General features: G+C 41.4%; 1 protein-coding gene across 3 annotated transcripts in view; it reads left to right on the plus strand.

Moving 5' to 3' along the window:
• fnbp1l (formin binding protein 1-like) overlaps window positions 1–16806 on the plus strand; it is a 45300-nt gene that overhangs the window by 23170 nt on the left and 5324 nt on the right. For 2 of the 3 annotated variants that reach the window (XM_069680064.1, XM_069680063.1), the window contains exons 2-12: window positions 3379–3494; window positions 5390–5440; window positions 5714–5861; window positions 7861–7923; window positions 8962–9066; window positions 10474–10602; window positions 10747–10893; window positions 11024–11251; window positions 15859–15968; window positions 16111–16243; window positions 16426–16520. In XM_069680064.1, coding sequence (XP_069536165.1) covers window positions 3379–3494; window positions 5390–5440; window positions 5714–5861; window positions 7861–7923; window positions 8962–9066; window positions 10474–10602; window positions 10747–10893; window positions 11024–11251; window positions 15859–15968; window positions 16111–16243; window positions 16426–16520 — 1325 coding nt within the window. Of the gene's footprint in view, window positions 1–3378; window positions 3495–5389; window positions 5441–5713; window positions 5862–7860; window positions 7924–8961; window positions 9067–10473; window positions 10603–10746; window positions 10894–11023; window positions 11252–13174; window positions 13349–15858; window positions 15969–16110; window positions 16244–16425; window positions 16521–16806 lie in introns of all 3 variants that reach the window. The other variant, XM_069680065.1, reaches the window with a different exon arrangement.

Raw genomic sequence — 16806 nt, forward strand, 5'->3', positions numbered from 1 at the left:
TACCTTTCTTAAATGCTTTATAGATAAAACGAACATGTATGTTTTTTTAGAAATATGTTCTTTACAAATAAATATATGTAGTTAGTTTAATATTCTGTTAACCTCAGCTGTACGCCTGCTTCACTAACCTACCAATGAGAAAGGAATATATTGAACAGCAATTGCCATTATGATGTTACAACCAGAATGGGATTCCTGAATGCCAGAAAAATACGCTCCTGGACGCTCTAAAAGGATCGGTTACAGTGCAGGTGCTGCAGCAGCGTGGGTTACCGGACTCATTCAGCTCTGCTCAAACCATCCTCATCATCTCCATCCTCCCACCACCATTCCTGCAGGCTGACAGACCCAGAGCCCAAAGATGTTGTCATTTCCCCAGTGAGCCAGCCTGCGCTCAGCCTGCCACAAACTACAGCATGAGCTCATACTCTATTACTTATTCATAGACACTGTCACAAAGGCTGACGCAACCACAGACAGACACGCTGGCTGAAAGGAGGTGAACAGGCCTGTTAGCAGGGGCCGGGATGCTAGCAGACGGGCTGGCGGGCTTTTACTAGAGGAAACGAGAGAAGCGGGATCATAGTGACAGAACAGAAAACAGCCATCCTTATGTGTTTATGTGTAACGTCCTGCAGAGCAGCTGCTAAACGCCGTTTCTCTCTCTTGTTTGTCACATTTTCTGCGGATAAATCTTTTGTGTTTGTGCTACAAAATGTGCTTGAAATAGGAAGCTCTTGTTTTCAGCACTGAGATCTTTTTTATGTTTTTTGTTGATGCTAAAAACTGGCAGTGAAATCTGTCCACTCTGCCAGTCCGCGCTTCAGCCCATCACTGGTTTGTTTTAACATGGTTGGGTTCTTTTGTTCGTCCCAGTAGTCAGCCTGTTTTTATGACAGATGGTGGCTTTCTGACTGTAGGGGTTCTCTTATTCACTGTTATTGAATTTGTCAGCTACAGGCTTTAATTGGTCGCCAACGTTGGAGCTCAGTTAACAGTGGTTGCACAAATATACAGCTACATATCAGACTGATTACCCAAGTGAATTCCGACTTTGTGTCTTATTCTTGTGTTAGCTAATTTCTTCTTGGAAAGGGAAGGGGGACTTTTTTGGTTTGGCTCTGTAAAATCAGACAAATGAAAGTGGTGTATTTGTCGTACCAATTGATCTTTACAGTGGGCTATATTTTCCCAATTTTGGCGCTTACAAAACTCGACAAATAACAATTTTAACCAAATTTGCCACCATGACATGGCATCAGTGTCTGGTTTTAAAGCCCTTAAGCCACACTAAAACACATTGTCTAGAGAGCACTGCTCATCAACTCACCCTTACAAACAGGTTGTTTTCCACTTTCCACAATCCGTCCAAGAACAATGCCTGTGACCAAAGAAGCGATCCTGCTCGGCTGCGAACTTAAATCCTCCCTACTGTCTTTGTATTTGAAGAAAATGAAGCACAAAGAAGGAGGTCAGCTGTCTCAGATTTCCCTTAGCGACCTTTATTTGCTCCAGACCCAGGCCTTGGTCAGACTGAAAGGTTGAGCATACAGAGTGGTAGCTAGGGCAGTCGATGGATATCATGATTTCAGCGTCCATGGGTAAAAACAAGAGGTGGAGGGCTTATCTCCACTTTAAGATTGTTCTGTGTAACTGAGACGTTTCTGTTGTTTAAAAAAGGCGAGCTGTTGATTTAAGTTGCCATACACACACGTCATGTAGGAGTCACAATGCTGACTTCCACTGAGATCTATTTGTTGTTTTCATATTCTTAAGGTTAAAAAGAAGTGGACTTATTCGGTGGATTATGTCTTGAAGTTTGTTTGTCTCTTGGTAGGCCGTGTTGGCCTAAAGATCAGTACGTGGGATTGTAACTGGAAAGATGCAGATTTAATCTCCAGTCCAGCTGCAGACTTGAGCTTTAAAAAGCAAATGAGCAGCAGCTGCTCCTCCCTTATTACCACCACTGTGCTGCTTTTAAACAAAGCACTTAAATGACCAGAACTCACCACAGAGGGTAGCAGATGAGAGTGTTTGTGCTGGGCAGTCGCCAGGTGCTGCATTTGTGTAAAGTTCACCTACATTGAATGAAAGGCCTGATTAAATCATTGTGCACACTTTTGTATTACCGCCGACACATTTCCAAAGCACACAAGTGTAAGTTGATGTCAGGTTACTGTAGAAGTTGCAGACTGCAGCACACTGTTCAATATTATATTCATATATTTATTTACAACAATTTGGTTCTAGACTCTTATCAGGCCTCTGAGGTAACTCTCCATACCCGTCAGAAACTTGAAACGTGCTGGAGAGTTGAGTTATCATTCTGTGATATTGCTGTTTGCTGCCTGTCATGGCTTTCTCAGACACCTGAATAGAACAGTACCATTGTTAAACTTATTATTGACACCTGTGCTTTTCCTCCTGTTGGATGTAAAAATGTCCGCTGTGGAAAAAAGATGCAAGAGCTTTATCTACTGTAGATTTTTGTTGTAAGAAATGTTTAAAACTCTCCTGATGAAGGTGCAGAAAGACCAACTCTGTGACTAATACATTGTGATGCTGAACAAGTATAAAGTGTACAGGTAGCGATACTTCACCACTTATCATAATCCTGCCCCTTTACTACAGAGTACACCTAGATCTGACTGTAAAGCTTGTACTAATCTGTCCAGATCTCTCACACACACACACACATACACACACATGCACACACTCACGCGCACGCACACGCAAGCACACGCAAGCACACACACACACACACACACACACACACACACACACACACACACACACACACAAACACAGAACATAGTGAGATGAGGGTGGAGGTTGTTTATTGTCAGTACAAATAGACGTCTGACAACAAACCAGCTGATATAATCCTTCTGTGTGTGTGTGTGTGTGTGTGTGTGTGTGTGTGTGTGTGTGTGTGTGTGTGTGTGTGTGTGTGTGTGTGTGTGTGTGTGTGTGTGTGTGTGTGTGTGTGTGTGTGTGTTTGTGTGTTCAGGAGCTGTAAATGATTGTGTTTTTCCAGATGACCAGATCCATTGTTTCCAGTTCATTTATTCTGAAGCCACACACACAAACACACTCAAACACACACAAACACACACACACACACTGACATAAACAGGATAGAGATGCCACGTATTGATACCTGACTCACTAAATTGTGATTGGCTCATATGCTACAGAATATCATGATGTTATTCTAAAGAGAATGACCTGACGTGTTTTATTTGTGTGAACGTAACGTGCACCTCCTGTTTACTTTTAACTCCTGCTTTCAAATGTGTTTTTTTAATATACAAAATCATTTTTTTGCAATGCTGAGACATTAATCTAACTACTTGTTTCCTCCTCTTTCATCCTCAGGACCAGTTTGATAATCTGGACAAACACACTCAGTGGGGCATCGACTTTCTTGAGCGCTACGCAAAGTTTGTCAAGGAGAGGCTGGACATAGAGCAAAACTACGCCAAGCAGCTACGGTAAGCACGCACGCACACACACTGGCACGCACAAACCCACTGCAGTTTTATGTCTTTGTGATTTTCTCATCCATCCTTTTTTTGCCCTAAATCTAGTCATATAAAAACTTTTCAATACCACGTGTTTTTACACGGCACAGTCTCTGTTAATTTTACGTTCAATAGTAACGAAAGGTACCGAAGCTTTAGAAAAACAACAGATCTACAGTTAGATTTTTAACCCAAAGCTGCCCCGAGCCAAAAAGAGAGAGCAGCAGTAGTGGAGCGACAAAGACAGGAAGTGAAGACAGCGAGGGTCATTAATGTAAATAAAGCAGTGAAACCGAGAAATAAGACAATTTTCGAATTGTTTCACGGCGGTTACGCTCTAACAACAAACTAACACGCCGACACCTCTGTACAATCCCGCAGGGAAGTACAGGGTTTAGGTTTTTTAGGCCTAAGTTGCACATCGTCCTGCCAACTGTGTGTCTGTCTGCTCCACCCTCCGTCACACCTGGAGCTCTCATACAGCCACGTCACAGCGGACTGTTCTCGTTCACAGAACTGCAAATTAAGGCATTTTGAGGATTCCCTCTACGTCTCATAAAGATGCAAAAGTTACAGACAGACAGAGAGCAGAGCAGAGAGACAGCCATGTCACCTCGGCGCTCCGTTTTCATTCAGTACCGACCTGCAAACTGTCGGCTGAGCTCCAGACCTCTGCCCAGCGATTGACATCCAGAAATGTCCCTAACACAGCAGAATAATAAGAAAATAGAAACACAGACGGAGGGCAGAAGTGGGTATTAAGTATTGTTATCGTTAAGTTTGAAATTCTGGTATTGTGACAACCCTATTATATTATCCCTGCATAACACATCTGCACAGTAGTACATTTAAGTTTTGCATAGTGACCTAGAAAGAACGCATACTCAGAAATTCTTATTTCCTTGGCAGAGAAACTTCACAGACTGCGTTCCAGTGTCACAGAGCATCACAGAGGGGATCAAACTAAGGGAGAAAAAGCAAAGACATTCAGACATGCTGGTTCTTTGTCGGGGCACCAAAGCATCAAAAATGCAGCTCTGGTTTTGACACAACACAGGGGTGCTTATTTTTGTTCCAGATTCCACACATTACATCTGTAAGGTCGGGAAAGAACCCTGTAGTCTGATCTTGACATACGTGTCAGAAAAGTTTGAACATGATCTGTGTTCATCTGCAGCATGCACACAAAATTAGAGTTCGTTCAAACAGAGAGTAACAGTGAAATCATGGCTAAAATAAATCCAACAATGTAACCTCACTAATGCGTCAGGGAACCAGCAAGCAATAACCCAGTAATCATCATTAAAAACCAGAAGAGTCCCAGTGGTGGTTGTCGAGTGATTTCAAAGAGGGGAAAACCCTTCATGCATCTCGCGCACACACACACACACACACACACACACACACACACACACACACACACACACACACACACACACACAGTAGTTGTAGGTCTGATGATCAAAGATAGAGCTGTGTGTGTATTGATGTTTGCACATTTCTACATGTGATTCAGACAATAAATCAGAGGCACAAACACACACACACACACACACACACACACACCGCTGCTCTCTAGTTAAATCATTAACTCACTGGTTTACAGAAATCCGTAGTCGGAGCCTGAGGGAGCGAACGAGCAGAGACTTTGATGTTTCATATCTTTGATTCATCTTTTATAGAACACGGAGATCCTCTCTCTCTCTTGCTCTCTCTGTGATGTGTGTGTGTGTGTGTGTGTGTGTGTGTGTGTGTGTGTGTGTGCGCCTGTCTGCCTCTGGTTTGTTTACCTTTCTCCCCGCTAGGCTCAAAATATCAGACCGTATTTTTAACCACCATCTCTGCTTCTCTCTCTCGTCTATCAGGAACTTGGTGAAGAAATACTGCCCCAAACGCTCTAAAGAAGAAGAGCCCAGGTGAGTAACCTCTGGATGATTTGCTGTAATCCTGCTTTTATTTATTTCTTTGGAAAATTTTCACTCATAGCAGTTATTGCAAAAGCTAAAATTCTGCACAAAATGAATGCAATAATATAATTCACTATTATACTTTAAATATATAATTTTGTCTGCTGTTTCTAAGAAACTCTTAATCATCGCGTTATGACTGCAGGCACATCTGTGGACAAAGCAGAGAGGAAGCATGCTGCGTGCAGTCTTAATCATGTTTAATGTGCATCTGTTGTGCAGGTTCACGTCATGTCTGTCCTTCTACTCTGTACTGAACGAACTGAACGACTATGCCGGTCAGAGGGAGGTGGTGGCGGAGGAGATGGCTCACAAGGTGTACGGAGAGCTGATGAGGTACAGCCAAGACCTCAAAGCTGAGAGGAAGCACGTGAGTACACTAACACGTTCGTACGTCACTGCTCTGTGTAGATATCACTCAACAAAAGTGACACACAAGGTTTAATTCAGAGGTTTCAGTGCATCCATTCATGATTAAGACCACGTGTCTTTGAAAACTTGTTGCTTCCTATCATGAAGCGGATGTTGCTGTTCGCCCTCGGTATCCTCTGTGTCGCCTCATGTGCTTTTGTTTTGTGTTTGGCTTCTCTCAAGAGGATGAATATGTTGGATGTGATGTTGACCATCTGTCTTTTTCTTCTGCCTCCATCTGCTGATGCCATGAAGTCTGAAAATGTAGACATCCATGTGCTTTGGAAGAACAGCGCCCTCTTCTTGTTTTGTGCTGTAAAACATCTAATAGCCCTTAAATTTCACCCTGTGACAAACGGTGCACATGATCTTTTTTTTAAATTTATTTCTTAAAACTAAACAACTATATATGTTATATGTTGTGTTTATAATATGATATTAAAAGGCTACATTGAGCACATTTTGGAAGACGGGCATCATCTCTTTAGCCGGGCACTCAGCCCTAAAGAAAAAACATTTCCACTTTAACAGTTGTATTATAACTTAATCTGAACTGTGTCTCAAAGTCTGATGTCGTTCTCTAGGATTTAACCTATTTTGTACATATAATAAGTTGTCCACACAATGATGCACTATTTTGTTTTGTTACCAGCCATAGGACAGGCATGTAGCTCCTCTTTAAAATGTTATTAAGCATCTTTGCTCTTCAGTATACTCTTTATGTTTGTTTAAAAGGAGATACACATGTAGGTGTGTTATATATGTTAGGCAGACATCAATGTATTATAGATATATCACCCTACATATGAAGGCCTTATGGGCTTGTTTCCTTTAGTTAAGTAAGAAAGTTTATTGTTATGTTTCTTTATTTGAGGAGGGGACAATGCACAAAGAACTTTAACCTTATATATAACAAGGAGAATCATTTTGTACCGGGTGTTAGGATATTGCTATTTTCCGCCCTGGGCAGGTAAGTCAAATAATTAAATAGTAAGATGACATTATAAGAAGACTAGACATTAAAAGAGTACAAATTACATTCCCCACCCCCCAAACACACACAAGATTAAATGCAAAACTAGACATTAATAGGCCGTACCCACACAGAAATAGAGACTAGACATTAATAAATACACAATGCATTCCCGAGCCACACCACCCCCTCCCCATCACAATGTATGTAGGCGTATATGCTGACTGAGTATCCTCTGTTTTGACAGACAGGAGAAAGTTTGTAGACGATGGCAGATGTAGTTCTGTTGTGAGATTGTTTTGTTGCCATAAAAGAGAAGGTTGATTTGATAAGCAGAACAAGGAGGGCTTCAATTTGGATAAAAACAACAAAAAATGTGAATCCCTGCACATATTAGATCACAGAGGGAAAGGTCTTTGTAAAACCAGCAACATTTTTTTAAGTATTAAAGTTAATTCTTCATGTTGGACATTGGAGTTTGTCCAAACAGCCCCAACTCATGATCTACTTTCTAGCTTTTCCTGGAGCTTTTAATCCACAACAGTCCAAACTCGAGCTCCACTAGTAGCAGAACGTTTAAACACATCATGTGATCATCACGTCAACAGATCCATTCCCTTGGGATCATTAAAGTCAATTAATATGGTGTAAAAATATTGAAATGTCTTGTTTCCTAACAATGTGCACCCTAAAACAGGAATGTAGAACTTTCTTTTGTCATCAGTAGTTTTCAGTCTTACGTCTTTATTTTACTGCTGTGGTCACAGGACTCTTGTAAAGCTGTGCCTGTTACCTCAGCACTTTTCCTATCAGTGGACTGTTACTGTGTATGTCACTGTTACTCAAATGGTTTAAGTCCAGTCATTTCTGTGTTAGTGCTTATAAATGTGTTCCTGTATACACTATTTATGTGTATTCTTCCTGTGTTTCTGTGTAAATGTCTCTTTGTTTGTGTCTGTGTGTGTGTGTGTGTGCGTATGAGCAGCATCTACAGGAGGGCAGGAAGGCCCAGCAGTATTTGGATCAATGCTGGAAACAGATGGACAACGTAAGTGAGGAGGGAGAGGGGAGGAAGGGGGAGAAAAAATTGAGCGTTTAGTGTAAATATCCTCCGTTTGGGAGCGCCAGCTGTACTCGTCTTAGGCTTGTTTTCAAGAGGAATGCTAACAAAGGGGACCGCAGGACAAATGGGGACGCTTTCTTTCCCGATTTCAACACATTAAATTATTTAGTTAAGAGACAAATGTGGCCAAATTATTAGTGTTGTTCTTTGTGCTCATCCGTCTCAATTAATAGAGAGTATATTATGAGAATGGTTGTTTCTGACTGAACAGAAAGCAGAGTCCTTTCTTCCTTCTGGCAAACTGCCCAGTCTATGGGGACCAAGGACAGGGGCCAGGACTGGGAAACACACACACACACACACTCCCTCTCTTTCTCTCTCACACACACACACACACACACACACACACACAAACAGACCTCGGTGTAGACAAGCCCCTCCCAAATCAATCCAAAGCAGAGGCCCATGTGCCACATTGGGTCTACAACAACCTTCTTTTCGCCTCCCAAAGGGCTCCAGAGCGAGAGAGATTCCATTTGTTCACTTATGAGGTCAATTAATTGGATTTGCTGTCGTGTTTTATAACACGTTTCTCATTACAACACTTATAATTAACTACAAATATCCCGTAAGAGCTAAAAAATTTAATTGCTGCTTGTTAAATGTGTAAATTATAGACATCCGGTGATGTTTTTTGGCCTGTTACACATTCTTTGAGTCCTGTCACAGTGTGGTTTGCACGACTTTACTAGTGACTGGACAGTAATGTCTCAACTATTTGCTGTGTTTCCTTCATTGCTAATGTAACCCAGATGGGCTGGCAGGAAGTAAACTATCGCTCTCTGTGATTCATCTCCCTCTTTGGCTTTTCTTCTCTTTCATTCACATATTTTTTTCTCTTTTATTAAGTGGGAGTTGTTTGAAAACGACAGGAAATAGAGAAAGTGCCTTTTAATGAAGTCTTTCCTTTGTGTTCTTTGATGTTTTTAACGTTCTTTCTTTGTTGTTTGTTTCTGTTTTTAGAGTAAAAGGAAGTTTGAGAGAGAGTGCAAAGAAGCAGAGAAATGCCAGATCACCTTTGATCGGTTAGATAACGACATCAACGCCACCAAATCAGAGGTGGAGAAGGTAAGGAGGAAATCATTTGTTCTCCTGTTTTATTATCAGTGAAATGACCTGCATGTTTACCTTTGCAATCTTCTTTCATCTCTTCCCAAAGTCTCACAGTTTTATAACAGAATAACTTCATCATACCTTACCTAAAGTTAGTGGTGTATAATTGATGCCTATGAAATTACACTGTAGCTTTCTGTTTTCCACGCTCTGACTGTGTAATTTAACGTGATGGATTAAGTTCAAGTTTATAGAAAAATAAACCTTTCCATTCAGAGGTTAGAGCTGAGCCTTGTACGGGTTGTTTTTAGATGAGGTACTGTCTATGTAACAATTTAAAAACGGTTGAAATACCAGGAAATATTTTGGGAATAAGGCTGAATTATGATTCAGAGTTTCAGTTTGAGGATTCAACATGGTCCTCATTTTAAGCTCCTATATGAGCCCACAGAAGTCTGTTCTCTGACCCTTTACGTCATGTTTAACAAAGTTTTCTAAGGCTACTATTTGATGAGTTTTAGGGTTGAACGATATATCGTTTAACAATCGCAATTGCGATGTGCGCATGTGCAAAAGTCACATCCCGGGACGTGCGATAGTGGGGCAAATTAGGTGAAAGACATCAAGCTGCTTCTTTATTGTCCCTCAGTGCAAAATGTAAACTTGCCAGTTACTTATTTCCCACGACTAATCTAAAGGAAAGTCTGTCTGTCATCACATTAGTGCAGCTTTTCACCAGAGCACAGAGTGAACTGACCGCTGAGCTCAGCGACTCTGCGTCTGCGTCACCTGCCTTTAAACTGGAAATATGCACGTGACGCTGCTGCCGTCACAGATCATGTCAGCGTGATGATCGAGGCAGACGCTCCGTTATGCAAGGTGGCTAATAAGTGAGACTATTCCTGTTATCAGCTGCAGCTCGCACAGGAGCTGGTCAGTGCTGTAGCCCCTTAAACGGACCGATCACGGAGCGAATAAGTGTTTTCTTTTATCGGCTAAACCTGCTCGTCATGAGGTTGTGTGTGCCGACAGGAAGTAGGAGACGGTGAGCTTTCGTTTCAAAAGTTACTATCATCGGGCTGCTCACACTGGTTAAATATACATTTGAACACCATTAAATGGTAGATAACATACCGTATAAGTGACACAACTCCAGCCCACAAGTCTGTTTGTATTTATTTTATAAGGAAGCGTGTCGCTCCACCTGAACTCTCTCTACTTTTTCATAAGGGTTTCAAAGATGCTGAACCGAGTGTGGTAAAAGTAGTAGAGGGGTTTTGTTTTGTTAGAAGAAAATAGACTAGATAGTCCCAAATAAGAACAAGTATAATTGTTAATTGGTTATATGGACATAAAAACACACTGTGTTTATCTGGTATAATTTCCTACATTATGTAAAATCATTATGTTTATGTTGTTCAGGCCAAAGCCAATTTCTACCTGCGGACCCACATGGCTGACGAGAGTAAGAACGAGTACGCCGCTCAGCTACAGAACTTCAACGCGGAGCAGTGGAAACATTTCAACAACGCCATACCACACATCTTCAAGGTAAAACAAACAACATGCTTTGTGTATAAATATGTAACTTGTCTCATGTGAATCATTACTTGCTTGTTGAATTGTTGGTTGGAGCACTGCACAGTTTGGCTTTGTCTGGGATGCACTGAATTTCCTTCTTGCTCTGTGTGACAGAATCTGCAGGACATGGACCAGCGTCGGACAGTGAAGCTCGGAGAGACGTACCGGAGCTTCGCTGAGGCAGAGCGGAGGGTCATTCCTATCGTCTCTAAGTGTCTAGAAGGAATGGTGTCTGCTGCAAAAGCTGTTGATGAGCGAAGGGTATGTAAAAGAGTGGAGGACGGATGTTAAACAGAAAAATTGCCCTGAAGAAGTAGGCTGTAATTTTACGTGCGTTGCTATCTTTTTGTCCCACCTGTTCATCTCTCTTTTAAACCTTTCTTCTACCCAGGACTCGGGCATAGTCGTGGAGTCGTTTAAGTCAGGCTTCGACCCTCCAGGCGACTTCCCCTTCGAGGACTTCAGTCAGAATCTGAGCAGGACGGGTTCAGATGGCACCATCAGCAGCACACCCAAAGGAGACAAAGACAGGGATGGGGCCCCGGCGCCACGAAGCGACCCGAAGCACCCCATGAGCAGAACCAAGAACAAACTCTGGCTGTTTGGGAAGAAACCAAAGGTAGCAAAGGAGTTAGCGGTGCCAGTTGTGGTTTTCATCTATTCAATTTATATGCATCAAAACAAAAACAGGAGAAAGAAAATCCCCAGAATGCAGCTGAATATCTGCTCTATTAGTCACATCCTGACTTCCACACAGTCATTTGTATTTCTCCGTCCCTGCTTTCTACAGTTTTTCACTCACAGAGAGACAAACTATTAATGTTATTTCCTCATGATATACTGTAACACTTCCTCTGCAGCTTATCTGTTCTCTCAGCTTGTTTCAAGGTGTCGCCTTTCCAGAGTTTGTAACAACAGGCTCAAATCTTTTCTCCCATATATTCACTGGACCTTGTCCTCTCCATAAAGCCCGTGCTGGTTAATCATTAACTATCTGCTGTTGGTTTATGTTGGAGTCATCAGCTGCTTCAGCGTATCAGGAACCTGTGTGATGGATTAGGGTGTGTTTGAGGATTTGTTTAATAATTTAACATATAGTGCCTCACATTTTTACCGATGTGTCACACATGCAGGAAGCCCCTGAAAACTTTGCTTCAAATGTAGTTGTAATTATTCACAATGCTTAATGTCATGCCAAAATAAGTATCAATCCAAGTTCTTCTTCTTAAAGTAATATAATGAATGCTTCATGATGACAACCTGCTTCAAACCAATGAAAAGAGCACAGAGAGAAAATAAATAATGCAACATTTCATGCCAGAACTGCTCTCACTTTAACAGGAGGATGCCATTGCTCTTACACTGACTCAGTCTATTCTGCCACTTTATGTTATTGGATAGGACTACAACCAATCAGAGTGACAAAACGTGTGAAGTAGGCTGCGAGGAAATGTTCCAAATTACAGGAAATTAAAGATGAGCTGGTCCAGTTTCCCGGCTGTCATTGTTCATTCTGAGAAACTGGTGGAGAAAATGTTATGACTTTAAGACCTCAGTGGCTGACTTCCTGTTGTGTCACTGCACACATGCATGGCAAAGACATAAAAATATACTTACCTTAACAAACCTATTTCTTTTCTTATCTTTACTTATATCTCGTATTTAATTACATATATCATACCTATTTATAATATCCGATATCCATCCATCCATTATCTATATCGCTTATCCTGGCCAGGGGGAGCTGGAGCCTATCCCAGCTGTCATTGGACGAGAGGCAGGGTTACACCCGGACTGATCGCCAGTCAATCACAGGAGTGACGCACAGAGACAGACAACCTTTCGCGCTAACATTCACGCATACGAGCATGTCTTTGGACTGTGGGAGGAAGACGGAGTACCCGGGGGGGAACCCACGTATGCACAGGGAGAACCTGCAAACTCCGAGCGGGTATTCGAACTAGGAACCTTCTAGCTGTGAGGCCAATGTCCAATATCTTATAACTTAAAATGATGTCATCATTTGTATTCATATAAAATCTACTAAATTACTATTTAAAATATGTTCTAAAAACAACAGTTCTTATTGCAGTGAAGTGATCAAATTGTAAATACAAAAACAGATTTATATTTCCAGGTGTTTGTGGTGCAAGAAATATCTATTGTAATAATTGTGTCTGTTAAAAAACGTGATTGAACACATGATCTTGCAGAACTGACTGTGGAGACCACACCGCTGTCACCACTTAGGCCCCTGAGGTTTTCGGGGCTTAGTTAGGAGCTGAAGATTGAATGAGTCAGGTTTGAAGTCATTAAAATGCTCTGACTTAGTGAAACAAAGACGAGCATGAGTCATGTTTATGAGTCTTTTATGACTCAGTGGAAATAGTGTTAGTAATATCCATCCAATGTAAAAAGGCCAACCTTCACACAGATGAAACCACCATCACATGAGAAGTATTTGTCATAAAACTACACTAATCTAAAGAATGTGTCATCCTGACTTCCTGGTTTTGTCCTCTCTCCCTGCCCTCCCCACCAGTCCCCTTCCTCCTCCCCTCCTCCACCACCTTCCTCCTCCTCCTCCCGTCCCCGGTCCTCCTCCAACATTTTCCCTTCGACCCGGTTCAGCTCCGACCTAGTGAGCCACTATCTGTCTGAGATAAAGACCACAGTACCCAGAATCCCCCAGAATTTGAGGGGCCTGAGAAGAGGGGTGAGACGGGAAGTAGCTTTGTTGTGTTTGTTTAAGAACGGTTGACGTGATTTTGGTTTTTACTTCTTCAGGGTGTCTGCAGTCTCTGGAAACAGTTTTAAAATATATCAAGCTCAATAAACTCTTTAAATATAGTGCTTAACAACGGATTGATTGATTAACAATTACATTTTGCTTTAATTTAAATTGAATTAAGTTGCAGACACCCTGTCATACTTTTTTCTCTCACTCATTTAATCTCCTTTCTTCTTCTGTTTCTTTTCTCCCCTTCCCTTAATTATCTCCTCTTTTTCATTTATTTTAGTGTGATTTTTTTCCTTCTCCTTTCATTCATCATGAAATAGATTTTTGCTATAATCACAAGATGGCGGATCCCTGGTGATTGATGGTGTGTGAGGGAGGGGAATTTGAGTGTGTTTTTCTGGTTGCAGTGTTTTGTGGGGAAAATGTGTCACCAACATTCAGGGAGTTGCTCTGATGTTGGTCTGGCCCGAGTTTGCAGTGATCTGTGTGTGTGTGTGTGTGTGTGTTGACGTGGCTCTGCTAACAGTGTCTGCATGCTCTGAAGCAGAGATTTCTGGTTACATAGTTTAACACAAACTTGTTAATAACACCCGGCCTCAGTGCCAAGCTTTGATTGGCTTAAGCTTCTGTCAGTTCTGTCGGGGCCGTCTGTGACTGGCTGCTCTGGTTTCCTCTGACAAATGGCCCTCAGAACGGCAGGTGGACCAACTGGATGTCTGACTTTTGGTTTGACTAATGACATGATACCGTTTGCTTATGAAATATAAGAGTTAAGAGAGCTGACTGAGAAAGTCTAAATTTGAAAAAGTCAGTTAAATGTGTCCTGTTTGAATTAAGTTGTCAACAAAGTTATCTTTGCGCTCTTAGCTAAATGCTACGTGTGTATCCTTAGGGCTTAATAATTATAGCGAATTCATCTGGATGCTTAAAATAAAGCTCCATCGATTGATTAATAAATCAAGCAGCAAAAAAAATAAATTTTCAAACGAAAATACCAAAGTTCTCTGGTTCTGGCTTCTCTAATAAACACAAGATTTGCTGTTTTCTAGTGTATGATAGGATACTAAATATCTTTGGGATTGTAGGCGAAACAAGACTAGGTCAAAACCTCGTATGTGGCTGACTGCATCAGGTCAATGTGCGCTTTTGTGGGCAATGTGTTACAAGGACTGTCCTTATGAGGCTGATGACAACGTGTTTGAAAGCAGGTGCGCACTGCGGACGTCGTCGTCTTCTTCTCTGAGTTTTTGGCAGGCTAGACAGTTCTCTGTCGCATTACTGCCTCTCTGGTGTAAGATGGAATTGCAATTATAAAGGAAAGTTCGGTTTACAGTTCAAACTAAGTCCATTCTCTGACTGGGAAGATAGCCAATCATAATGGTGTGGCACCTGGGGCCACTCCCTGGCCACGCCCCTGCTCTATGGCTCTGACAGTACCGTTACTCACTCACTCAGTCAGTTTATCAGTCAGTCACATACAGACCCACGTGTAGGGCTGACCCCGGTGGTCAGCAAAAAATGTTACAAAATGTTTCGCTATTTTATGTCAAACAATTAGTCCGTTAATCAAGTAAGAAAATGTGCATATTAATTGTCAATTAAAGTTGTTTCAGCTCTTATATTAAATCCCAACTGATTATCTTCATATTTTCTAGCTTGTCGTCTTTTTCTTTCTTCGTTCTGAGGCGTGCGTTACCTCCACCGTCTGTCATTAAGTGGAATAGCATGAAAGCAGGAGCAGGAAAAGCTCCTCAGGGTACTTTCAATATAATTATTTTATAGAAATATATATTATACACCATTATTTTTTGCTTATAAGAGAAATAAATAAAATCTGTCTCCCCTCACAAGGCAAAATTTATGGAGTTATTTAGGAGTTAATCTTTGCACACCAGAAGGCTATTTTAAATGCTGTTAAGTTCATGTCAAATAAATACATATGTATAATAATTGAACAGTTTTTTAATAAACCAAAATTATAACAATGTTTTCTTAGGCCTTCTGTCTGTGCAGGTTTTTTTACACGTATCGATCTGACTGGTTTTCATGCTGACCGACCGGCTTATTCGTGCTTGTTTGACATACTGACGACTAACCAACATCCCCTGTTGTTTCTCTTTTTACTGTAATGGTTAATGCGTCAGTGGTCGGTCAAGATGGTAAGTGTGTGAGTGTGTGTATAGAGTAGTTATAAAGAGTCCCAGCTGTGTAGATGTAGTGTTTCCTCCCCACTTACGACTCCCCATAGAGTCCAGCACACAAACCTCAGTAGTGATGCAGAGATAGCGATTCCTCCTCTCCTGGTTAATATAGATTTAGACTCTGACATATATAGTTATTTTCACCAACTAGCTCAGATTAAACCCACATGAATACAAAGAGAGCTCCCCAGTTTCAGTCCGTAGTAATATTCGCTGCTGTAAAGTCTTTCATTATTAGTCTTGTCACCGTCCTAAAGTTGGTATGTTCGGTTTGTTTTTCATCAGGCCCCTTCTCTGGAGGATTTCAGCCACTTACCGCCCGAGCAGAGGAGGAAGAGGCTGCAGCAGAGGATTGACGAACTCAACAAAGAGCTCCAGAAAGAGATGGATCAGAGGTAGAGTGTTACCCATAATTCATTGCCCAGTCCAAATCATCACCACATACTCAGAAAAATCACTATTTTTCCAATAACTGAAGAAGCTTTAGTGCGAGTCCCATCCCATCAACTCAAGTTCATTTGTGTTTGTGTCTTTCAGAGACGCACTGAACAAAATGAAGGACGTGTATGAGAAGAATCCACAGATGGGAGACCCCAGCAGTCTACAGCCCAAAATATCAGAGACCATATGTAACATGGAGAAGCTGCGCTCGGAAATCCACAAAAACGAGGTACGAACGTGAGATAGATTTAAATAGAGGCATAAAGCTCTCTGATGTTTACAGCTTCTGGGCAGTTACGGTGGTGATAGCACCATCTCCTGTTCAACTACGTGAAGAGATACTGTGTGGGTGAAATTAAAATACACAGCACATAAAATAAACAAACAGTCTCCCTCTCTCTCTGTTGACAGACTTGGTTATCTGAGGTGGAGGGGAAGCAGAGCTCCAGAGGAGACAGAAGACACAGCGCTGACAACCATCATCACGCTCCTCAGGGCAGAGAGAGGTAAACAGAATCACACTGACACACGAAATACAGACAGAGACGTTCAGGACAAACAGAAGCTATTTATTAATAACATGTAGAGTCATCTTAGCACAGAGGGTTTATTTTGGACGCTTTGTAAAATGTTAATAAAGCAAAATGGGATATTAAGCCAATCTTTTGGTCAAAGTACAAAGACAATATACTTAATGTTCAAAATGATAAACTCATTCTTAATTTGATGCCTTGTTTTCAGGCATTCCAACTGTAAGCAAACAGTGATGTATTATAATCATGCGAACACAAA

This window comes from Semicossyphus pulcher, unplaced genomic scaffold, assembly GCF_022749685.1.
Source record: "Semicossyphus pulcher isolate SPU_LCO1_2020_fin unplaced genomic scaffold, fSemPul1.0.p SCAF_4, whole genome shotgun sequence".
NCBI lineage: Eukaryota > Metazoa > Chordata > Actinopteri > Labriformes > Labridae > Semicossyphus > Semicossyphus pulcher.